Here is a 25,506-nt window from a genome sequence, read left to right on the forward strand (position 1 = left end):
GAGCAGTCGCCCGGTGCCGCAATGCCCAGGACGCACCCACGGCTCTGGTAGAATGGGCTTTCAGCCCTGAAGGAATCGGAAGCCCAGAAGAACGGTAGGCTTCAAAAATCGGTTCCTTGATCCACCGAGCCAAGGTTGACTTGGAAGCCTGCGACCCCTTACGCTGGCCAGCGACAAGGACAAAGAGCGCATCAGAACGGCGCAGTGGCGTCGTGTGAGACACGTAGATCCGGAGTGCTCTCACTAGATCTAACAAATGCAAATCCTTTTCACATTGGTGAATTGGATGAGGGCAAAATGAAGGTAAGGAAATATCCTGATTGAGATGAAAAGGGGACACCACTTTGGGGAGAAAGTCCGGGACCGGACGCAGAACCACCTTATCCTGGTGAAATACCAGGAAGGGGGCTTTGCATGACAGCGCTGCAAGCTCTGACACTCTTCGGAGTGATGTGACTGCCACTAGAAATGCCACCTTCTGCGAAAGACGTGATAGAGAGACATCCTTCAGCGGCTCGAAAGGTGGTTTCTGAAGAGCCCGTAGAACCCTGTTGAGATCCCAGGGTTCCAGTGGACGCTTGTAAGGTGGAACTATGTGGCAAGCTCCCTGCAGGAACGTGCGGACCTGCGGAAGCCTGGCTAGACGCTTTTGAAAAAACACGGAAAGCGCCGAAACTTGTCCCTTGAGAGAGCCGAGAGACAAACCCTTGTCCATTCCGGATTGAAGGAAGGAAAGAAACGTGGGTAAGGCAAACGGCCAGGGGGTAAACCCCTTATCAGAGCACCAGGCTAAGAAGATCCTCCAAGCCCTGTGATAGATCTTGGCTGACGTTGGTTTCCTGGCCTGTCTCATAGTGGCAATGACCTCTTGAGATAACCCTGAGGACGCTAGGAGCCAGGACTCAATGGCCACACAGTCAGGTTGAGGGCCGCAGAATTCAGATGGAAAAATGGCCCTTGAGACAGCAAGTCTGGTCGGTCTGGGAGCGCCCACGGTTGACCCACCGTGAGGTGCCACAAGTCCGGGTACCACGACCTCCTCGGCCAGTCTGGAGCGACGAGGATGGCGCGGCAGTCGGACCTGATCTTGCGCAACACTCTGGGCAGCATTGCCAGAGGAGGGAATACATAAGGCAGTCGAAACTGCGACCAATCCTGAACTAAGGCATCCGCCGCCAGAGCTCTGTGATCCTGAGACCGTGCCATGAATGCCGGGACTTTGTTGTTGTGCCGAGACGCCATTAGATCGACGTCCGGCGTTCCCCAGCGGCAACAGATCTCTTGAAACACGTCCGGGTGAAGAGACCATTGCCCTGCGTCCATGCCCTGGCGACTGAGAAAGTCTGCTTCCCAGTTTTCTACGCCTGGGATGTGAACCGCGGAGATGGTGGAGGCTGTGGCCTCCGCCCACAGCAGAATCCGCCGAACTTCTTGGAAGGCTTGACGACTGCGAGTGCCGCCCTGGTGGTTGATGTACGCGACCGCCGTGGCGTTGTCAGACTGTATGCGGATCTGCCTGCCCTCCAGCCACCGATGGAACGCTTTTAGGGCTAGATACACTGCCCTTATCTCCAGAACATTGATCTGAAGGGAGGACTCTGTCGGAGACCAGGTTCCCTGAGCCTTGTGGTGGAGAAAAACCGCTCCCCACCCTGACAGACTCGCGTCCGTCGTGACCACAGCCCAGGATGGGGGCAGGAATGATTTTCCCTTCGACAGGGAAGTGGGAAGAAGCCACCACTGAAGAGAGGTCTTGGCTGCAAGGGAAAGAGAGACGTTCCTGTCTAAGGATGTCGACCTCTTGTCCCATTTGCTGAGAATGTCCCATTGGAGTGGACGCAGATGAAACTGCGCAAAGGGAACTGCCTCCATTGCTGCCACCATCTTCCCCAGGAAGTGCATGAGGCGCCTCAAGGGGTGTGACTGGGCCCGAAGGAGAGATTGCACCCCTGTTTGCAGCGAACGCTGTTTGTCCAGCGGTAGCTTGACTATCGCTGAGAGAGTATGAAACTCCATCCCGAGGTAAGTCAGTGATTGGGTCGGAGTCAATTTTGACTTTGGGAAATTGATGATCCACCCGAACCTCTGGAGCGTCTCCAGAGCCACGGTCAGACTGTGTTGACATGCCACCCGGGAGGGTGCCTTGACTAGGAGATCGTCTAAGTAAGGGATCACTGAGTGGCCCTGAGAATGTAGGACCGCCACCACGGATGCCATGACCTTGGTGAAGACCCGTGGGGCTGTCGCCAGGCCGAAATGCAGTGCCACAAACTGAAGGTGTTCGTCCCCAATGGCGAAACGCAGGAAGCGTTGATGCTCTGGAGCGATCGGCACGTGGAGATAGGCATCCCTGATGTCGATTGATGCCAGGAAGTCTCCTTGGGACATCGAGGCGATGACAGAGCGGAGGGATTCCATGCGAAACCGCCTGGTTCTCACGTGTCTGTTGAGTAGTTTGAGGTCCAGAACGGGACGGAACGAACCGTCCTTTTTTGGTACCACGAACAGGTTCGAGTAAAAGCCGCAACCACGTTCCTGAAGGGGAACGGGGATCACAACTCCTTCTGTCTTCAGAGTGTCCACCGCCTGAAAAAGTGCAACGGTTCGCTCGGGGGGCGGAGATGTTCTGAAAAAACGAGTCGGAGGACGAGAGCTGAACTCTATCCTGTAACCGTGAGACAGAATGTCCCTCACCCATCGGTCTTGGACATGTGGCCACCAGGCATCGCAAAAGCGAGAGAGCCTGCCACCGACCGAGGATGCGGTTTGGGGAGGCCGAAAGTCATGAGGAGGCCGCCTTGGAGACGGTGCCTCCGGCGGTCTTTGGAGGACGTGACTTAGACCGCCATGCAGAAGAGTTTCTCTGGCTCTTCTGTGGCCTGTTGGACGATGAGGATTGGGACCTGGCTGAGGGCCGAAAGGACCGAAACCTCGCTTGAATTTTTCGTTGCTGAGGTCTCTTTGGTTTGGGCTGGGGTAAGGACGAGTCCTTTCCCTTGGATTGCTTAATAATTTCATCCAATTGTTCGCCAAACAATCGGTCGCCAGAAAAGGGCAAACCGGTCAAGAACTTCTTGGAAGCAGAGTCTGCCTTCCATTCGCGTAGCCACATGGCCCTGCGGACTGCCACCGAATTGGCGGATGCTACCGCTGTACGGCTAGCCGAGTCCAGGACAGCATTCATGGCGTAGGATGAAAATACCGACGCCTGAGACGTTAAAGACGCTACTTGCGGAGCAGAGGTACGGGTGACTGCATTAATCTCAGACAGACAAGCTGAGATAGCCTGGAGTGCCCACACTGCTGCAAAGGCTGGGGCAAAGGACGCGCCTATGGCTTCATAGATGGATCTCATTAGGAGCTCTATCTGCCTGTCCGTGGCATCCTTGAGCGTTGAACCGTCAGCCACTGCTACTACGGATCTAGCCGCCAGTCTAGAGACTGGAGGATCCACCTTGGGACATTGAGCCCAACCCTTAACTACGTCAGAGGGGAAGGGGTAACGTGTGTCATTAAGGCGCTTAGTAAAGCGCTTGTCCGGAAATGCTCTGTGCTTCTGGACAGCATCTTTGAAGTTCGAGTGATCGAAGAAAAAACTCTAGTACGTTTGGGAAACCTAAATTGGTGTTTCTCCTGCTGTGCTGCCGACCCCTCTATAGGTGGAGGTGGGGGAGAAAGATCTAGCACCTGGTTGATGGACGCTATAAGGTCATTTACTATGGCGTCCCCTTCAGGTGTATCAAGATTGAGAGCAACGTCAGGGTCAGAGTCCTGGGCTGCGACCTCCGCCTCATCCTCTAGAGAGTCCTCAAGCTGAGACCCCGAACAGCGTGATGAAGTCGGGGAAGATTCTAAGCGAGCCCGCTTAGCCGGTCTGGGACTGCGGTCCGTGCCGGAGTCCTCCACGTAATAACTAGAGGCCACCCCAGGAGCACGCTTCGTCGCAGACCGAGAGGGGCCTGGGGGCGATCCCGCAGTGCCCGGGGCCTGTGTAAGGGCCGGTCTGGGCTGCAAAGCTTCTAGTATCTTAGCAGACCATTTGTCCATAGACTGAGCCATGGATTGTGAAAGTGACTCAGAGTTTCTCAGCAAAAGCTGCAAACTCTGTCCCTGCCGCCTGGACAGGGGAAGCCGGCGGTTCTACCTGGGCCGAGGGTCCCACCAGTGCCCCAGGCTCCGGCTGAGCGAGTGCCACATGGCCCGAGCATTGCTCACAGTGAGGGTAGGTGGAACCTGCAGGTAGCATAGCCGCACAAGAGGTACAGGTTGCAAAATAACCCTGTGTCTTGGCACCCTTGCTCCTTGTGAACGACATGCTGTAGTCTCCCAGGAGAGTGATCACTGAGGGATATAGCCACAAGCTAACAGTACAGCCGAACCGAGAAAATGTATACAAATTATATATATATATATATATATATATATATATATACACATACATATATACATACATACATATATACATACATATACATATATACATACATATATACATACATATATATACATATACATATATATACATATATATACACAGTTCAGCACTCTAGGGGGCCCAGCACCGGTGGGAAGAAGCCACCTGGCTTACCGACCGCTCAAGCAGTGTGTAGCCACCAGATTCCCTGCCTCGGGTCTCCCAGAGGTGCTGCCAGAAGTCCTCCACTGGCAGAATGTGCTTAAAACATGGCCGTCGGCGTTCACAGGGGAGGAGGGAGCCGTGGGCGTAACCACAAAAGTGCAGGAATCTGGTGCCCCAGAGTGAATAGTGAGGGGGGCGGAGGACAGCCAAGTGTGCTCCAGCCCTCACTGTCTGCGTCAGACCGACCGTCCCGCCCTTCCCCCTGACTGGCAGGCCTGGGGGCGGGAGTTTAAGGCACTAGGCCGCAAAAGCCGGGGACTAAAGTTAAAAACCGCGGCCGGCAAGCAGGCGCGGTCGGCGCGGTAGTCCCGGTCTCATACCAACAGCGCAGTCGCTGCAGCGTCTGAGGTCAAGGTGTTCCATGCACCGTCCCCAAGGGGACACAGAGTACCTGTAGATGCAGGGCCCTGTCCCTGATGATACTCAGTCTCCTGTCCGACAGAATCCCACAGGGGCTGCGGAGGGAGCCCGGTCCCAGTGCCTGGATGACCGGATAGGATCCCACTTCTCCCAGAGCCCCTAAGGGATGGGGAAGGAAAACGGCATGTGGCTCCGGCCTGTGTACCCGCAATGGGTACCTCAACCTTAACAACACCGCCGACTTAGTGGGGTGAGAAGGGAGCATGCCGGGGGCCCTGTTAGGGCCCTCTTTTCTTCCATCCGATACAATCAGCAGCTGCTGCTGACTAAAATGGGAGCATGAGTGCATGTGTGCCTCCTTCAACACAAAGCAAAAAACTGAGGAGCCCGTGATGCACGGGGGGGTGTATAGGCAGAGGGGAGGGGTTACACTTTTTAAAGTGTAATACTTTGTGTGGCCTCCGGAGGCAGAAGCTATACACCCAATTGTCTGGGTCTCCCAATGGAGCGACAAAGAAAAATCTATTGTAAGCTAAAGTGCAGTTTAATTTTCTATGTTTTTACTGTACAGTATTTTGTATTAGTGACTGTAATAATTTTATATGGATACAGGACATTATTTTGTATTACCGTAATAAGTTTATATAAATACAGTAAATATTTTTGGGTTGTGGAACGAATTGTCTACATTTCAATTATTTCCTATGGGAAAATTTGCTTTGATATAAGAGTAACTTTTTTTTTTATGAGCACACTCCCGGAAACCATTATGCTCCGAATCCAAGGTTCCACTGTATAAACTATACTAATGTAATTATTAGTCAAAGCGTCTGGGATAATAAATTGCAAAACCTGACTAGACATCCAATAATTTTGATCTCCATACAACATTTTAAAATGTTCTCACCCCCTACCAAGATCAGAGGTAGGCACACTCCCTGGCACGGCCTATATAGTATTACCTTCATATCCAGGGTATTTCATCCGCTCCTGCCCTTGATTTTGCATAGATCTGCGAGGAGGACGAATGCGGGAAGCTGCTGCTCTGCTGCTTTCACCTGTGGCTGAAGGCGACTGGCAACGTGGTGAGCTGAGGGGTGACGGGGAATAGCGGTGGGCACTGCGATAGGACAGAGAACAGTCGCAGTCGTCGTCGTCCTCCAGGCTGTAGGTGTCGAACTCCTGGTCACTGAATGTTCCTCTCCGCAGAGAATTGAGGGAGGCGCTAGAACTGCGACGGGAAACCGAGGCCGAGCTGGAAGCGTAGTCCTGCCGGAGACCTGCAAAGGCGCAAAGGTTAGACTCGCCTTGTAAAAAGCCCAAATATGCACAGCAGCATTGCCCCAATATACCGTATTTTTTTGATTATAAGACGCAGTTTTCCTCTCAAAAATTTGGGAGGGAAATTAGGGATGCGTCTTATAATCCGAATGTAGCTTACCGGGAGGTGGTGGAGAGGTGTAGCAGGTGGCAAGGGCAATGCTGCAGGCGCTGTTCTGGGTCTATCTTTAGGTTGGCGGTGCAGCTTCAAATAATGGTGCCCGGAGTCGGCGCATTAGCAGATGAAGCTCTCGGCTCAAGATCTCATCTGCGCATGCACCACCTCCAGCCCAGCAGCGGACTTCTGAAAAATGGCGCCATTCTCCTTAAGTCCGCTGCTGGGCTGGAGGTGGTGCATGCGCAGATGAGATCTTGAGCCGAGAGCTTCATCTGCGCATGCGCCGACTCCGGGCGCCATTATTTGAAGCCGCACCGCCGACCTAAAGATAGCACCAGCCGCCAGCATTACCCTGCCTCCTGCGACCCCTCTCTACCACCTCACGGTAAGCTACATTCGTGTTATAAGACACACCCCTCATTTTCCTCCCAAATTTTTGTGAGGAAAACTGCGTCTTATAATCCAAAAAATGCGTGCGCAGATGAAATCTCGGCTTGTCATTGAGCCAACAGTTCAATCTGCACACGCGCCGATTGAGGGAGCCATTTCTTTGAAGCACCGCCGACCTAAGGATGGCCCCTGCCTCACCTCACAGCACAGTGGCCCAGAACGGTTTTTGGATCTTGCCTGCCTCAAGCCGCTCGCAGCGAGCATCTGGGACACCTGCCGCACCATCGCCCCTGCAACCCTGCTCCACCACCTCTGCCGCCCCCCCTCTCAGATAAGACACCACCGTATTATAAAAAGAAAATCCCCTTTTTTTCTCTAAATTTGGGGTACGTCTTCAAATCCGTTGCACCTTATAAACCTAACAATACGGTAAGTCTTGTACAAGAACACTTCATCCAGTTTATGTCTGCAGAATACAGCCACCATGAGAGGCCGCCCCAGCAGCATCAACGCTTTTGGTGACCAGTTGATTGCTGCTAGTAACACTAATGGAGGGGGGTCCTGTTGGGTCCAAATCTTTAAGACAAGCCTACGTTCTGCAGCCAGGAGTTCCAGAACATGTGGCTTTCCAGCTATTGCAGAACCACAACTCCCATTATATGCGAGACTCAGGGTGGGACGCTACACAATATAGACCATACAGGTCCTACCGCGATAACGGGCCTCAATACACGGCCTTGTCATCTGTGAGCCAATGACAGGAGCTAGTCATCGTATTGTTAATAAAATGTGAGGTGTTCGACTTCTGATCCACCAGCTGATATAGTGTCATGGCGGCGTGCAGGCCTCATACTGTATAATACGGCAGCTATGGACTCACTTTCCTCCTGCAGTCTGGCCATAACCTGGACATCGGTCAGATCCTGGAGCTTGTACCCCATAGAGATGGAGTCATCGGATGTGCTTAATTCACTGTCCACAGAGGACTGAGAGCTGAGGGCAGAATGGACGCTCATGTAACCTGGAAGGAAAAAAAAAAATACAGAACTGATCATCAGCATATAAATGTGTATAAGGAGCGTACATGGCAGAGACCACCATAGGAGGAGGACCTGCACCGCTCACACGGAGGAGGGCAACCATCACTACCCAGTTGCCTGCAGCCATGGTGCGTTATGGAGAATATGTATGTGGACCCTGATACGTGATAATGGTGACCATAAGTGACACAAAACATCTCACAAACACGTGTCCACCACACCTGATCAGTGCACAGTAAACCGCACCAGAATCAACAGTACAACAGGGATCAGCAAACATCGGCACCAGCTGCTGCGACAGACTGTGACCGCCGGGAGCTGTAACAGCCGGATGTGTGACCTCCGGCGGTGGAAAAAGAAGCCATAACATCTGGCAATCACCTACAGGATCCTCTGACCTCATATGTTATCACATTTTCTACCTTTCACCTGCCTCTCGATTTTTCCCCCTTTTTAGGTTCAAATGTAGGTTTCATTTATTCAGGGTCAATGTGTTCTCCAGAAGATAAAAATAAAATAAAAAAATAAATAAATAAATAAATAAAATATAGCCCGTGTAATCCTCCCCCACTTTGCTGGTCAGCAATGTTCTGTTCATATGTCGTTTACACAGGACTGCCTTATGTATCCCTGGCCTTTACTCCTTAAATTTGATGATATTTCCTGCTCTCAGTAAGTGTAATCTTACTACTTGATACATGGGCAGGCTCCTCCTTGTGTGATCCTCCGATCAATAAGATTAAACCCCCAGGCTGCAGTACACATCATAGACACTGAGAAACTGCAGCTGCATCTCCCTCCTCCATTACACTTCACAGATTTTAGGGAAGAGCAAGTTTATGAATATATACAGAAAAGGGAGTGACCGGAAAGAGTTAATGGAAGAAGGAAGAGAAGGAAAGGAGGTGAGGAAAGAGAGGTGGTGGAAGGGAGGAAAAAAGGGGGAAAGGATGAGGGGAGGGAGAAAAAGGGGACAAGAGAAAGGAAGGAAAAAAGGGGGAAAGGATGAGGGGAGGGAGATAAAAGGGGAAAAGGGGACAAGCGAAAGGGATGAAAAAGAAGGGAATTTTGTTACTTACCGTAAATTCCTTTTCTTCTAGCTCCTATTGGGAGACCCAGACGATTGGGTGTATAGCACTGCCTCCGGAGGCCACACAAAGCATTACACTAAAAAAAGTGTAAGGCCCCTCCCCTTCTGGCTATACACCCCCAGTGAGATCACTGGCTGCTCAGTTTTAGTGCTAAAGCAAGAAGGAGGAAAGCCAATAACTGGTTTAAACAAATTCACTCCGAAGTAACATCGGAGAACTGAAAACCGTTCAACATGAACAACATGTGTACCCGAAAAAACCAACAATCCCGAAGGACAACAGGGCGGGTGCTGGGTCTCCCAATAGGAGCTAGAAGAAAAGGAATTTACGGTAAGTAACAAAATTCCCTTCTTCTTCGGCGCTCCATTGGGAGACCCAGACGATTGGGACGTCCAAAAGCAGTCCCTGGGTGGGTAAAGAAATACCTCATGTTAGAGCTGCGAAGACAGCCTTCCCCTACGGGGAGGCAACTGCCGCCTGCAGGACTCTTCTACCTAGGCTGGCGTCCGCCGAAGCATAGGTATGCACCTGATAATGTTTGGTGAAAGTGTGCAGACTCGACCAGGTAGCTGCCTGGCACACCTGTTGAGCCGTAGCCTGGTGTCGTAATGCCCAGGACGCACCCACGGCTCTGGTAGAGTGGGCCTTCAGCCCTGATGGAACCGGAAGCCCCGCAGAACGGTAGGCTTCAAGAATTGGTTCTTTGATCCATCGAGCCAGGGTGGCTTTTGAAGCCTGCGACCCTTTGCGCTTACCAGCGACAAGGACAAAGAGTGCATCCGAGCGGCGCAGGGGCGCCGTGCGGGAAATGTAGATTCTGAGTGCTCTCACCAGATCTAACAAATGTAAATCCTTTTCATACCGAAGAACTGGATGAGGACAAAAGGAAGGCAAGGAGATATCCTGATTAAGATGAAAAGAGGATACCACCTTAGGGAGAAACTCCTGAATGGGGCGCAGCACTACCTTGTCCTGGTGGAACACCAGGAAGGGAGCCTTGGATGACAGCGCTGCTAGCTCAGACACTCTCCGAAGAGACGTGACCGCCACTAGAAAGACCACTTTCTGTGAGACGAGAAAGTGAAACATCCCTCAGAGGCTCGAAGGGCGGCTTCTGGAGAGCAACTAGTACCCTGTTTAGATCCCATGGATCTAACGGCCGCTTGTACGGAGGGACGATATGACAAACCCCCTGCAGGAACGTGCGCACCTGAGAAAGTCGTGCTAGACGCTTCTGAAAAAACACGGATAGTGCCGAGACTTGCCCTTTAAGGGAGCCGAGCGACAAGCCCTTTTCCAACCCAGATTGCAGGAAGGAAAGAAAAGTAGGTAACGCGAATGGCCAGGGGGATACTCCTTGTGCAGAGCACCAGGATAAGAAGAAGGGAATTTTGTTACTTACCGTAAATTCCTTTTCTTCTAGCTCTTATTGGGAGACCCAGACGATTGGGGTATAGCTACTGCCTCCGGAGGCCACACAAAGCACTACACTAAAAAGTGCAAGGCCCCTCCCCTTCTGGCTATACCCCCCCGTGGTATCACGGGTTCTCCAGTTTTAGTGCCAAAGCAAGAAGGAGGAAAGCCAATAACTGGTTTAAACAAATTAACTCCGAGTAACATCGGAGAACTGAAAAACCGTTCAACATGAAGAACATGTGTACCCGCAAACAACAAAAACATCCCGAAGGACAACAGGGCGGGTGCTGGGTCTCCCAATAAGAGCTAGAAGAAAAGGAATTTACGGTAAGTAACAAAATTCCCTTCTTCTTCAGCGCTCTATTGGGAGACCCAGACGATTGGGACGTCCAAAAGCTGTCCCTGGGTGGGTAAAGAAATACCTCATGTTAGGGCTGCAAAACAGCCCTCCCCTACGGGGGTGTCACTGCCGCCTGCAGGACTCTTCTACCTAAGCTGGCATCCGCCGAAGCATAGGTATGCACCTGATAATGCTTGGTGAAAGTGTGCAGACTGTACCAGGTAGCTGCCTGGCACACTTGTTGAGCCGAAGCCTGGTGTCGTAATGCCCAGGACGCACCCACGGCTCTGGTTGAGTGGGCTTTTAGCCCTGAAGGAACCGGAAGCCCCGCAGAACGGTAGGCCTCTAGAATTGGTTCTTTGATCCATCGAGCCAGGGTGGCTTTAGAAGCCTGCAACCCCTTGCGCGGACAAGCGACAAGGACAAAAAGTGCATCGGAACGGCGCATGGGCGCCGTGCGGGAAATGTAGATTCTGAGTGCTCTCACCAGATCTAACAAACGTAAGTCCTTTTCATACCGGTGAACCGGATGAGGACAAAAGGAAGGCAAGGATATATCCTGATTAAGATGAAATGAGGATACGACCTTAGGGAGAAACTCCGGAATGGGGCGCAGCACTACCTTGTCCTGGTGGAACACCAGGAAGGGAGCCTTGGATGACAGAGCTGCCAGCTCAGACACTCGCCGAAGCGATGTGATCGCAACGAGAAACGCCACCTTCTGTGACAGGCGAGAAAGGAAACTTCCTTCAGAGGCTCGAAAGGCGGCTTCTGGAGAGCAACTAATACCCTGTTGAGATCCCATGGATCTAACGGCCGCTTGTACGGGGGTACGATATGACAGACCCCCTGTAGGAACGTGCGCACCTTAGAAAGACGTGCTAGACGCTTCTGAAAAAACACGGATAGTGCCGAGACTTCCCCCTTAAGGGAGCCGAGCGACAAGCCCTTTTCTAACCCCGATTGCAGGAAGGAAAGAAAAGTAGGCAATGCAAATGGCCAGGGAGACACTCCCTGAGCCGAGCACCAGGTTAAGAAAATCTTCCACGTTCTGTGGTAGATCGTAGCAGAGGTGGACTTCCTAGCCTGTTTCATGGTGGCAACGACCCCTTGGGATAATCCTGAAGACGCTAGGATCCAGGACTCAATGGCCACACAGTCAGGTTCAGGGCCGCAGAATTCCGATGGAAAAACGGCCCTTGGGACAGTAAGTCTGGCCGGCCTGGTAGTGACCACGGTCGGCCGACCGTGAGATGCCACAGATCCGGGTACCACGATCTCCTCGGCCAGTCTGGGGCGACGAGTATGACGCGGCTGCAATCGGATCTGATTTTTTGCGCAGTACTCTGGGCAAGAGTGCCAGAGGTGGAAACACATATGTGAGCCGGAACTGCGACCAATCTTGCACTAAGGCGTCTGCCGCCAGAGCTCTGTGATCGCGCGATCGTGCCATAAATGCCGGGACCTTGTTGTTGTGCCGAGACGCCATTAGGTCGACGTCCGGCACCCCCCAGCGGCGACAGATTTCCTGAAACACGTCCGGGTGAAGGGACCATTCCCCTGCATCCATACCCTGGCGACTGAGGAAGTCTGCTTCCCAGTTTTCTACGCCCGGGATGTGAACTGCGGATATGGTGGATGCTGTGTCCTCCACCCACATGAGGATTCGCCGAACTTCCTGGAAGGCTTGCCGACTGCGCGTCCCTCCTTGGTGGTTGATGTATGCCACCGCTGTGGAGTTGTCCGACTGGATTCGGATCTGCTCTCTTTCTAGCCACTGCTGGAAAGCTAGTAGGGTAAGATACCCTGCCCCGATTTCCAGAACATTGATCTGAAGGGTGGACTCCTGCTGAGTCCACGTCCCCTGAGCCCTGTGGCGGAGACAAACTGCTCCCCACCCTGACAGACTCGTATCTGTCGTGACCACTGCCCAGGATGGGGGTAGGAAGGATCTTCACTGTGACAATGAGGTGGGAATAAGCCACCATTGCAGAGAGTCCTTGGCCGTCTGGGAAAGGGAGACTTTCCTGTCCAGGGAGGTTGACTGCCCGTCCCATTGGCGGAGAATGTCCCCTTGCAGTTGGCGCAGATGAAACTGCGCAAAGGGAACTGCCACCATGGCTGCCACCATCTTCCCTAGGAAGTGCATGAGGCGCCTTAAGGGGTGCGACTGGCCTTGAAGGAGAGACTGCACCTCTGTTTGCAGTGAACGCTGCTTGTTCAGCGGAAGCTTCACTATCGCTGATAGAGTGTGAAACTCCATGCCGAGATACGTTAGTGATTGAGTCGGTGACAGATTTAACCTTGCCAAATTGATGATCCACCCGAAAGTCTGGAGAGTCTCCAGCGTAACATTCAGGCTGCGTTGTCATGCCTCTTGAGAGGGTGCTTTGACGAGTAGATCGTCCAAGTAAGGGATCACCGGGTGTCCCTGAGAGTGCAAGACTGCTACCACTGCTGCCATGACCTTGGTGAACACCCGTGGGGCTGTCGCCAGACCGAATGGCAGGGCTACGAACTGAAGATGGTCGTCTCCTATCACAAAACGTAGAAAACGTTGGTGCTCCGTAGCAATTGGCACGTGGAGATAGGCATCTTTGATGTCTGTTGAGGCAAGGAAATCTCCTCGAGACATTGAAGTAATGACGGATCGGAGGGATTCCATCCGGAACCGCCTGGCGTTCGCATGCTTGTTGAGCAGTTTTAGGTCCAGAACAGGACGGAAGGAGCCGTCCTTTTTTGGAGCCACAAAGAGATTGGAGTACAAACCCTCGCCCTCGTTCCTGAGGGGGGACAGGGATCACCACTCCTTCTGCTCTTAGAGCGTCCACCGCCTGCAGCAGGGCATCTGCTCGGAGGGGAGGTGGGGCCGTTCTGAAGGATGGAGTCGGAGGACGAGAACAGAACACTGTCCTGTGCACGTGAGCACAATGTCCGTCACCCACCGGTCTGTGACCTGTGGCAGCTAAATGTCGCCAAAGGCGGGGGAGTCTGCCATCAACCGCGGATGCGGAGAGAGAGAGAGAGCTGAGAGACATGAGGAGACCGCCTTGGTAGCGGTTCCTCCGGCTGCCTTCCTTGGGCGTGATTGAGCCCGGCCGGAATCTGAGCCCGTCTGAGGTTTTGTAGCCCTTTTGCACGAGGACAATTGGGACCTGCCCGAGCTTGGGAAGGACCGAAACCTCGACTGTACTTTTAGGACAGCATTAATAGGGTAAGTCGCAGTGCACACATTACGGGGTTACGGACGCCTCTGCGGTACAGATGTACATGTGCTCAAGGCCAGCTGCGCAAGAACAGCTGAAAAGGTTAGGTTGCCTATACGGCTGTGAATGCCGGAGCAACCGACACGCCGATAGCCTCCTAGACAGATTTCAACCAGAGTCCATCTGTCTGTGAATGGCATCTTTAATTGAAGCCCCATCTCCAGTGCAACTATGGCTCTAGACGCAAGCCTGGAGAGTGGAGAATCCACCTTTGGACCCTAGGTCCAGCGCTTGACCACGTCAGGGGAAAAGGGATAACGTGTATCTTAAAACACGTTTGGAGAAGACGCTTATCTGGTAAGCGTGGTGTTTCTGGACTGCTTCTCTGAAGTCAGCGTGGCCAGAAAAATACTCAATATCCGTTTGAGATACTGAAAAGGGACTTCTCCTGCTGTGAAGCTGACTCCTCCACTGGGGGAGCTGAGGGAGAAAGATCCAACCCTCCATTGATGGACGCTATAGGATCATTCCGTATGGCGTTACCATCCGGTGTATCCGGATCGATAGCGATGTCAGGATCAAAGTCCTGGAGAGCTGCCTTATCATACAGAGAGTCCTCCTGGGACCCCCCCCGTTCCAAATGAGGTTGGTCAGGAAGATTGCCCATGGCCTGTCTGGACTGCAAATCTCTATCTTATGACAATATATCTGTCGAAACTGCAACTCCGTCCCTGTCCTTGGACAGGGATGACAGGTGGTTTCTTTGGCCACGACTAGTAGAGACCCCGGCAGACGAAGTGCTAGAGACCCCGGCAGACGAAGTGCTACAGGGGAGCATGCACACAATGGGACGGTGTCATGAACAGCATCCCATGTAGTAAAAACAGCACTGAAAATCTGTGTTGCTTTTTTGCCGCTGCCGACTAGCCATCTAGAAGTATATAGCCAAGATTGGTGACCGTACAGTGCAATGTATAGCATACAAGCATAAAGTACAAATGGACACTGCAGCACAAGCAATACAAGCAGCATAGAAGCCTGTGCCCTGGCACCTCTGCTCTTCTGCTGCTGTAGACTAGTCATCTAGGGGAATATAGCCCAGAAGAGTGACCATACAGTGCAATGTATAGCATACAAGCACAAGTACAAATGCACACTGCAGCCCATGCAATACAAGCAGCATAGAAAAAAACCTGTGCCCCAGCACCCTTGGTTTTCAGCTGCTGTAGTCTAGCCATTCCAGGAGAATATAGCTAAGACTAGCGACTGTACAGTGCAATGTATAGCATACAAGTATAAACACAAATGAACACTTCAGTACGTGCAATACAAGCAGCCTAGAAAGCCTGTGCCTTAGCACACCTGCTTTCCTGCTGCTGATGTGTCGCTCTCCAAGCGGGCATATAGCGACCTATGCAGTTAAAATACACATGTACACACTGCAGTATATATTGGGGTCAGCACTATGTGTGCCGCTTACCGCCCGCCTATAAGCGGGTGTATGGTCGCCACCGTCCTGCCTGGTTGCCGAAAGTCCGAGCTCGGACTGCAGTAATGGCTGCCGGCGTCTTCCCCAGCTCGTGTGAGTAGGGGCGGGCCGTGGGTGTGCCCCAAGTCAGAGCGGGAATCCGGCGCCCGACAGTGTGCAGTGAGAGGGCTGGAGCATGTAAATAAAGCTCCAGCCCTCGGCGCTGCTGATTGCTCAGCGTCTGTCTCCTTCCCTGAGTGACAGGGAGGGGGCGGGAACGAAGCGGCACTAGGCCGCAGAAGCCGGGGACTGGATTTATAAGCGCCGCCGCCGTAAAAGCGCGGTCGGCGCCCAGTCCCCGGCGAACTACAAGTCCCAGCCGCGCCGCCGCTCCCGGAGCGTCCGGCGCGGTAGTTCCCAATACACAAAGTCACTCAGCAAAGCTGCAGTGACTGTAACCCTTTACTGTCCCCGGCGCACTAGCACACCCAGCAAGTCTGGAGTGTGCTGTGCCTGTGTGTCCGGGGACACAGAGTACCTGTAATGGTGCAGGGCCATGTCCCTGAACGGTACTCCAGCTCCGTATCCATCAGGTTCAAATGGGTCTGTGGATGGAGCCCGGCGTCAGAGCTTTGAGGCCGGCAGGATCCCACTTCCTCAGAGCCCCCCAGGGGGATGTGGAAGGAAAGCAGCATGTGGGCTCCAGCCTCCGTACCAGCAATAGGTACCTCAACCTTACAACACCATCAACGGGTGAGAAGGGAGCATGCTGGGAGCCCTATATGGGCCCTCTTTTCTTCCATCCGAAATAGTCAGCAGCTACTGCTGACTAAAATCTGTGGAGCTATGCATGGATGTCTGACCTCCTTCGCACAAAGCTTGAAAACTGGAGAACCCGTGATACCACGGGGGGGTATAGCCAGAAGGGGAGGGGCCTTGCACTTTTTAGTGTAGTGCTTTGTGTGGCCTCCGGAGGCAGTAGCTATACCCCAATCGTCTGGGTCTCCCAATAGAGCGCTGAAGAAAATCCTCCACGTTCTGTGGTAGATCTTAGCAGAAGTGGACTTCCTAGCCTGTCTCATGGTGGCAACGACTCCTTGGGATAATCCTGAAGACGCTAGGATCCAGGACTCAATGGCCACACAGTCAGGTTCAGGGCCGCAGAATTCCGATGGAAAAACGGCCCTTGGGACAGTAAGTCTGGACGGTCTGGTAGTGCCCACGGTTGGCCGACCGTGAGATGCCACAGATCCGGGTACCACGACCTCCTCGGCCAGTCTGGGGCGACGAGTATGACGCGGCTGCAATCGGATCTGATCTTGCGTAGCACTCTGGGCAAGAGTGCCAGAGGTGGGAACACATAAGGGAGCCGGAACTGCGACCAATCTTGCACTAAGGCGTCTGCCGCCAGAGCTCTTTGATCGCGAGACCGCGCCATGAACGTCGGGACCTTGTTGTTGTGCCGCGACGCCATTAGGTCGACGTCCGGCACCCCCCAGCGGCGACAGATTTCCTGAAACACGTCCGGGTGAAGGGACCATTCCCCTGCGTCCATACCCTGGCGACTGAGGAAGTCTGCTTCCCAGTTTTCTACGCCCGGGATGTGAACCGCTGATATGGTGGATGCTCTGTCCTCCACCCACAGCAGAATCCGCCGGACTTCCTGGAAGGCTTGCCGACTGCGTGTCCCTCCCTGGTGGTTGATGTATGCCACCGCTGTGGAGTTGTCCGACTGAATTCGGATCTGCTTTCCTTCCAGCCACTGCTGTAAGGCTAGTAGGGCTAGATACACTGCCCTGATTTCCAGAACATTGATCTGAAGGGTGGACTCCTGCTGAGTCCACGTCCCTTGAGCCCTGTGGTGGAGAAAAACTGCTCCCCACCCTGACAGACTTGCGTCTGTCGTGACCACTGCCCAGGATGGGGGCAGGAATGATCTTCCCTGTGATAATGAGGTGGGAAGAAGCCACCATTGCAGAGAGTCCTTGGCCGTCTGGGAAAGGGAGACTTTCCTGTCCAGGGAAGTTGACTTCCCGTCCCATTGGCGGAGAATGTCCCATTGAAGTGGGCGCAGATGAAACTGTGCAAACGGGACTGCTTCCATTGCTGCCACCATCTTCCCTAGGAAGTGCATGAGGCGCCTTAAGGAGTGCGACTGACCGTGAAGGAGAGACTGTACCCCTGTCTGTAGTGACCGCTGCTTGTCCAGCGGAAGCTTCACTATCGCTGGCAGAGTATGAAACTCCATGCCAAGATACGTTAGTGATTGAGTCGGTGACAGATTTGACTTTGAAAAGTTGATGATCCACCCGAAAGTCTGGAGAGTCTCCAGCGCAACATTCAGGCTGTGTTGGCACGCCTCTTGAGAGGGTGCTTTGACAAGTAGATCGTCCAAGTAAGGGATCACCGAGTGTCCCTGGGAGTGCAAGACTGCTACCACTGCCGCCATGACCTTGGTGAAAACCCGTGGGGCTGTCGCCAGACCAAATGGCAGAGCTACGAACTGGAGATGTTCGTGACCTATCACAAAACGTAGAAAACGTTGGTGCTCTGTAGCAATCGGCACGTGGAGATAAGCATCTTTGATGTCTATTGATGCAAGGAAATCTCCTTGAGACATTGAGGCAATGACGGAGCGGAGGGATTCCATCCGGAACCGCCTGGCGTTCACATGCTTGTTGAGCAGCTTTAGGTCCAGAACAGGACGGAACGAGCCGTCCTTTTTTGGAACCACGAAGAGATTGGAGTAAAAACCTTGCCCTTGTTCCTGAAGAGGAACAGGGATCACCACTCCTTCTGCTCTTAGTGAGCCCACCGCCTGCAGAAGAGCCTCTGCTCGGTCGGGATGTGGGGAAGTTCTGAAGAACCGAGGCGGAGGACGAGAACTGAACTCTATCCTGTACCCGTGAGACAAAATGTCTGTTACCCACCGGTCCTTGACCTGTGGCAGCCAAATGTCGCAAAAGCGGGAGAGCCTGCCACCGACCGAGGATGCGGAGGGAGGAGGCCGAAAGTCATGAGGCAGCCGCCTTGGAAGCGGTTCCTCCGGTTGCTTTCTTGGGGCGTGAGTGAGCCCGCCAGGAATCTGAGCCCTTTTGCTCTGAGTCCCTTTGGACGAGGAGAATTGGGCCTTGCCAGAGCCTCGAAAGGACCGAAACCTCGACTGCCACCTCCTTTGTTGAGGTTTGCTTGATCTGGGCTGGGGTAAGGAGGAGTCTTTACCCTTGGACTGTTTAATGATTTCAGCCAATTGCTCACCAAACAGTCTGTCTACAGATAGTGGCAAGCTGGTTAAACATTTTTTGGAAGCAGAATCCGCTTTCCATTCTTTTAACCACAAGGCTCTGCGCAAAACCACCGAGTTGGCAGACGCCATTGAGGTACGGCTCGTAGAGTCCAGGACAGCGTTGATAGCATAAGTCGCAAACGCAGACATTTGCGAAGTTAAGGACTTCACTTGCGGCACTGCTGGACGTATGATAGAGTCCACCTGTGCCAGACCAGCTGAAATGGCTTGGAGTGCCCACACGGCCGCGAATGCTGGAGCAAATGACGCGCCGATAGCTTCATAGACAGATTTCAACCAAAGGTCCATCTGTCTGTCATTGGCATCTTTAAGTGAAGCCCCATCCTCCACTGCAACTATGGATCTAGCCGCAAGCCTGGAGATTGGGGGATCCACCTTTGGACACTGGGTCCAGCGTTTGACCACGTCAGGGGGAAAGGGATAATGTGTATCCTTAAGACGTTTGGAGAAACGCTTGTCTGGATAAGCGTGGTGTTTCTGGACTGATTCTCTGAAGTCAGCGTGGTCCAGAAAAGTACTCAGTTTACGCTTGGGATACCTGAAATGGAACTTCTCCTGCTCTGCAGCTGCCTCTTCTGCTGAAGGGGCTGGGGGAGAAATATCCAACAGTCTATTGATGGCCGCTATAAGGTCATTTACCATGGCGTCACCATCAGGAGTATCCAGATTGAGAGCGGTGTCAGGATTAGACTCCTGATCACCCTCCTCTGTCTCATCACGCAGAGACTCTTCTCCCTGAGACCCTGATCCGCGTGATGACGTGGAGGGTCTCTCCCAGCGAGCTCGCTTAGGCTGCCTGGGACTGTCATCTGAGTCAGAGCCTTCAGCCTGAGATGCCTGGGACCCCCTTGAAGCACGGATTAACTCCAACTGAGGGGGACCGGGGAACATTGACGCAGCAGTGTCCATGGTCTGAGTGACCGGCCTGGCCTGCAAGGTCTCTAGGATTTTTGTCATAGTGACAGACATCTTGTCAGCAAAAACTGCAAACTCTGTCCCCGTCACCGGGACAGGGTTCACCGGTGACTCTGCCTGGGCCACTACCACCATAGACTCCGGCTGACGAAGTGGCACAGGGACCGAACATTGCACACAATGGGGGTCTTTGGAACCTGCCAGTAGATCAGCCCCACAAGCGGCACAAGCAGCGTATACAGCCTGTGTCTTGGCACCCTTGCGTTTTGCGGATGACATGTTGTCGTCTCCTCAGAGCAATATAGGGTATACAGCCAAGAAGCGACCTTACAGTGCAATATATATATATATATGGTATAGAGAAAAAAATACACAAATATCACACTGTGGCACTAGTGGGGCCAGCACTAATGTGCAGCTTACCGCCCGCTTAACGCGGGTGTGTGGTCGCCAGAAATCCCTTGTCTGGGTCTCCCAGAGCCTGTGTCCGTTCTCCAGCCAGACTGCATGTAGGAATGGCTGCCGGCGTCCTGTGGAGAGGGGCGGGCCCTGGGCGTGCTGCCGACAAAGAGCGGGAACTGGCGTCCCACTGTGCCCAGTGAGAGGGCTGGAGTATGTAAAACAGACTCCAGCCCTCGGCGCTGACTACCGTACAGCGTCTCTCCCTTGCCCTGATTGACAGGGTGGGGGCGGGAACGAAGCGGAGCTAGGCCGCAAAAGCCGGGGACTAGATTTATAAGCGCCGCCGTCGTAAAAGCACGGTCGGCGCTAAGTCCCCGGCGCACCACAAGTCTCAGCCGCGCCGCCGCTCCAGGGGCGGCCGGCGCGGTAGTCCCCAACACATAAAGTCCCTCAGAGAAACTGCAGTGACTGTAACCCCAGCGCGCAGCGCTACTGTCCCCGGCGCACTAGCACACCCAGCAAGTCTGGAGTGTGCGCGGCCTGTCCCTACGGGGACACAGAGTACCTGAAAGTCGCAGGACCTTGTCCCTGAACGGTACCCAGCTCCGTATCCAGCAGGTTCTACGGGTCTGTGGATGGAGCCCGGCCTCAGGGCTTGGGGGCCGGTAAGATCCCACTTCCTCAGTGCCCTCAGGGGGATGGGGAAGGAAAGCAGCATGTGGGCTCCAGCCTCCGTACCCACAATGGGTACCTCAACCTTAACAAACACCGCCAATAGGAATGGGGTGAGAAGGGAGCATGCTGGGGGCCCTAGTATGGGCCCTCTTTTCTTCCATCCGATATAGTCAGCAGCTACTGCTGACTAAACAGTGGAGCTATGCGTGGATGTCTGACCTCCTTCGCACAAAGCTTGAAAACTGAGCAGCCAGTGATCTCACTGGGGGTGTATAGCCAGAAGGGGAGGGGCCTTACACTTTTTAGTGTAATGCTTTGTGTTGCCTCCGGAGGCAGTGCTATACACCCAATCGGCTGGGTCTCCCAATGGAGCGCCGAAGAAAAAGAGGGGTGAGGACAACAGGAGTGAGAAAAAAAAGAAAGAAAGAAAGAAAAAGGGAGTGGAGGGAGAGAGAAAAGAGGGAGAAGGGGGAAGGGTTGGAGAAGAGAGAAAAGTGGGTGAAGAGGAACGGAGGGTGAAAAGAGAAAGGGTGAGGAGAATAGGAGGGAGATAAAAAGAAAAAGGGGGAGTGGACGGGGGAGAAAAAAAAGGGGGGAGAAGAGGAAGGATTGGAGAAAAGAGAAAAAAGGGGGCAAGGAGGAAGGAAGGGAGGGAGGAAGGGAAGGAGAAAAGTGAGAAGGGGGGAGAAGGAAGGGAGGGAAAATAGAAAAAGTGGATGGGAGGAAGGGAAAAGAACGGAGGAAGGGATAAAAGCGTGAGGGGAGGAAGGGAGAAACGGGAAAGGGGGTAGAAATGGGAGAAAAAAAAAGGGGGGGTGGGTTGGGACGACCAAAATGATATTTATAGGCATACTTTATTGTTCAATTCAGCTTTGTGAGTCCAGATAAATGGACATTATGGAGAGTATGGCCTGTGACTTCAGGGATGACAGTGTCTCCTGAGACAAACACACCGGCCTCAGAGGCATATATGAGGCTTTGATTCCAGATCAGGAGACCGACTGTCAGGATTTGCTCACACGAGCGCTACCTAATGTTTCATCGGATACACTCACACCTATAGCGCACTGCCGACTAGCTCCATGCTGTAATTGGCAGCATACTGTATATCGGACATGTACAAACAGTCATCACAGTGTGAGGCTGACACAGACAATGGAGAAGATGGAGAAATTATTCTCTCCCTATTCTCAGCACCGGTGCTCCAATTCTCACATGCGAGAGAATCAGAGCACAGTAGAGGACACTCCGCTCACACTCACAGCAGAGTCTGAGCCAAGGTCGTTTGTATTTAGCGCCCGATCCTTGCGCATTAGCGAATCATCGGACGCTATATGCCAGTGTGAGCGGACGCTATATGCCAGTGTGAGCGGACACTCAGCCCTGAAGTCGCGGGACGTACGCTGACACTTGGATTCAACCTAAGATGCAGCAAATGCAATAAAATACAAAATGCGACCGTACTCACCAGCCCCACTCTGGTGGTCCAGTACCTGCGATACTTCTCTGGTGGGGTTTGTGTAGATGCTGCACCAGCATGTGTCCCCCCCTCCCACACCCTCCTCCCCCCGTAGCCGAGGACGACCATCAGATGGCATCCCCACAGCCTCTATTAATCTGTTATTTTATTACATTTGCTGCCAGGTGTTATTTTTATGATTTATACACTATATGGTGTAAAGCCTAACACACGATAACAGTCCGTCCTGTGAGTTTTTGGATTCTGTGCAGACATTATAAACAATTAGGCGGTGTATGTTAGGAAACGTGCCATTCACAACATGCCGTACCTGAGCTGCCACAGGTTAGTAGTGCTTTGTTAGTGGATTTCAGGCACCCCGGTGAGTTTAGTGTATTGCTACAACAGCTGCTCTCGTGGTTGGCGTTATATGCGCTCGGCGATGCCAGCGGGCTGCAGTACAGGCTTTTCCATCTACTCGCTACAATGACAGATTGAAAAGCATAACAGTATTAGAAGAAAGGAGAGAAGAGGTGCAACGCCGCGACACAGGACAGACAGCTGCCGGGAAACGGAGGATGCCGGGGGTCTTACCTGCTGCTGCCTGATCATACTGCAAAGAAAGAAGGTTTACATGGATGGAGATCAGGTGTGTACAGTGACCTACACATGGATACATTGCGGTGCACTATGGTGGTCAGGAGCCAGACCGAGCACCCCAAGGGACAAGCCGTCACAATGAGAAGAAAAAAAAAAAAAAAAAAAACACAAGCCGAAAATGTAGATGGCACTGGCTAATTTGTAGGCACATTTGTCCCACAGCTCCTGGGATTTATTGTGTACAGATATAATCCAGATTAATCTCCTTCATACGTCTACATGAGGACGTTAAGGAGGGGATGTGAGTCTCCTATAACCCTGCACAACAAACCCTTATGGAAGAAAACATCTACATAGTGTTCCCTGTCAGTGATACCCTGCAGGCGAGGAGAGGGTATCCAAAATTAACCCGCTAAGAAGGACCGGTCTGCTCTCCACACCAAATAATACTTGTAATAACTCTGCACTGTGGTGATATATATATATGCATTGCCCACCTTGATCAAGCTTTCCAATCAATGTCCTGCAGGCGGCTTCCGTCTCTGGGCTGTGGTGGTCCAAAACTTGCCTGCACCATTTTAAAGGAGAATCTGGCTTCTGTTCGGCACTCGCCAGCTTGTTTGGCGACACGTAAAGCCTATTAAAATAAAATAAAATAAAATAAAAAAAAAAAAAACACAAGTCTATAATCCATGCACGCTGGATAAAGGGATATCAGACAGTGTTCCTACGTACTCTGAGGCCACCCATTGGATGGATGTGGGGAGAAACTGTCAGACACAGCCAGACTCCCCACAGAGAAGACAATCGTTTATTACAGCCTCTGCCTGCCTCATGGCTATATACACTGTTGGATCCTGGAAGACCCAGTCAGCTCTGCAGCCCGAAAGCGGTATTTCCAATGTAACTGGAGCTAATATACGAAAATATTAACCAACATCTTATGTAATTCATACATCTGGTTTTTCCCTTTTATTGCACATTTTTCCATTTTTATGCAGACAGGCCTTTTTAGTTTCGGACAGGTAAATTGGGGCGTCTGTCCTTGTGCGGTGCACTTATATAGTGCCAATCGAATAGTATGGATGTCACTAACAGGCTGTAAGCCAGACACTGTGCACCACGTCTTTTTAATGCGTTTATTTACATTTTCTAAAAAGATTAAATATGCACATGTGAGATCTCTCTCTCTCTCTCTTAAATGACTGATAAATATAAGCCCCTGTGTGTAACCAAGTCTCCGTATAAATGCTCCTGCTCTGTGATAGTCTCAGTGTTCTGTATAAAGCACATAGAGCATCATGAAGACCAAGGAACACAACAGGCAGGTCCGTGATACTGTTGTGGAGACGTTTAAAGCTGGATTTGGTTACAAAAAGATTTCCACAACTTTAAACATCCCACGAGGCACTGTGCAAGCGATCATATGGAAATGGAAGGAATATCATACCACTGCAAATCTACCAAGACCCGGCCGTCCATCCAAACTTTCATCTCAGACAAGGAGAAGACTGATCAGAGATGCAGCCAAGAGGCCCATGATCACTCAGGATGAACTGCAGAGATCTACAGCTGAGGTGGGAGAGTCTGTCCATAGGACAACAATCAGTCGTACACTGCACAAATCTGGCCTTTATGGAAGAGTGGCAAGGAGAAAGCCATTTCTCAAAGATATCCATAAAAGTTTCATCTAAAGTTTGCCACAAGCCACCTGGGAGACACCAAACATGTGGAAGAAGGTGCTGTGGTCAGATGAAACCAAAATCAAACTATTTGGGCACAATGCCAAACGATATGTTTGGCGTAAAAGCAACACAGCTCATCCCCCTGAACACACCATCCCCACTGTCAAACATGGTGGTGGCAGCATCATGGTTTGACCTGCTTTTCTTCAGCTGGGACAGGGAAGATTGTTAAAATTGATGGAAAGATGGAGCCAAATACAGGAGCATTCTTGAAGAAAACCTGTTGGGAGTCTGCAAAAAACCCGTGACTGGGATGGAGATTTGTCTTCCAACAAGACAATGATCCCAAACAGAAAGCAAAATCTACAATGGAATGGTTCACAAATAAACGTATCAAGGTGTTAGAATGGCCAAGTCACAGTCCAGACCTGAACCCAATCGAGAATCTGTGGAAAGAGCTGAAATCTGCTGTTCACAAACACTCTCCATCCAACCTCACTCAGCTCCAGCTGTTTACAAAGAAAGAATGGGCAAGAATTTCAGCCTCTCGATGTGCAAAACCGATAGACACATACCCCAAGCGACTGCAGCTGTAATCACAGCAAAAGGTGGCGCTACAAAGTATTAACGTAAAGGGGATGAATAATATTGCACGCCCCAATTTTCAGTTTATTATTTTTTTAAAAAGTTTAAAATAAGCAATAAATTTTGTTCAATTTCACACTTGTGTCCCACTTGTTGTTGATTCTTCACCAGAACATTAACATTTTTATCTTTATGTTTGAAGCCTGAAATGTGTGAAAAGGTTGAAAAATTCAAGGGGCTGAATACTTTCACAAGGCACTGTATGTCTTAGAATATAATACATTTATTATTGTACTAAACACAGACACAATTATATACATTTAGTATGTATTACAATATTTAAATATTAAAAAAAACTCTTCAAATATTTACTTTTGAAATATTGTATGTATATGTATAAGTATTAAAAAAAAAAAAAAAAAAAAAACATCCCTGTGTATCATTGAAAAAATAAAATAAATAAATAAGTTTCAATACCTGAAAAAAAAAA

The 25,506-nt window shown here is 51.7% G+C and overlaps 1 protein-coding gene across 5 annotated transcripts in view; it reads right to left on the reverse strand.

Moving 5' to 3' along the window:
• The window catches only part of LOC142251160 (SLAIN motif-containing protein-like), a 71,737-nt gene that overhangs the window by 23,628 nt on the left and 22,603 nt on the right, over window positions 1-25,506 (reverse strand). For 4 of the 5 annotated variants that reach the window (XR_012725290.1, XM_075323695.1, XM_075323692.1 and 1 more), the window contains exons 3-6: window positions 23,244-23,383; window positions 22,478-22,627; window positions 7,708-7,848; window positions 5,962-6,279 (exon numbers count right to left, since the gene is read on the reverse strand). Coding sequence is in view for 4 of the 5 variants with exons in the window: in XM_075323695.1 (XP_075179810.1) it covers window positions 5,962-6,279; window positions 7,708-7,848; window positions 22,478-22,627; window positions 23,244-23,383 (749 nt within the window). In the remaining variant the exon portion in view is untranslated. The remainder of the gene's footprint in view (window positions 1-5,961; window positions 6,280-7,707; window positions 7,849-22,477; window positions 22,628-23,243; window positions 23,384-25,506) is intronic. The other variant, XM_075323694.1, reaches the window with a different exon arrangement.

This window comes from Anomaloglossus baeobatrachus, chromosome 9 (assembly GCF_048569485.1).
Source record: "Anomaloglossus baeobatrachus isolate aAnoBae1 chromosome 9, aAnoBae1.hap1, whole genome shotgun sequence".
Taxonomy (NCBI): Eukaryota; Metazoa; Chordata; class Amphibia; order Anura; family Aromobatidae; genus Anomaloglossus; species Anomaloglossus baeobatrachus.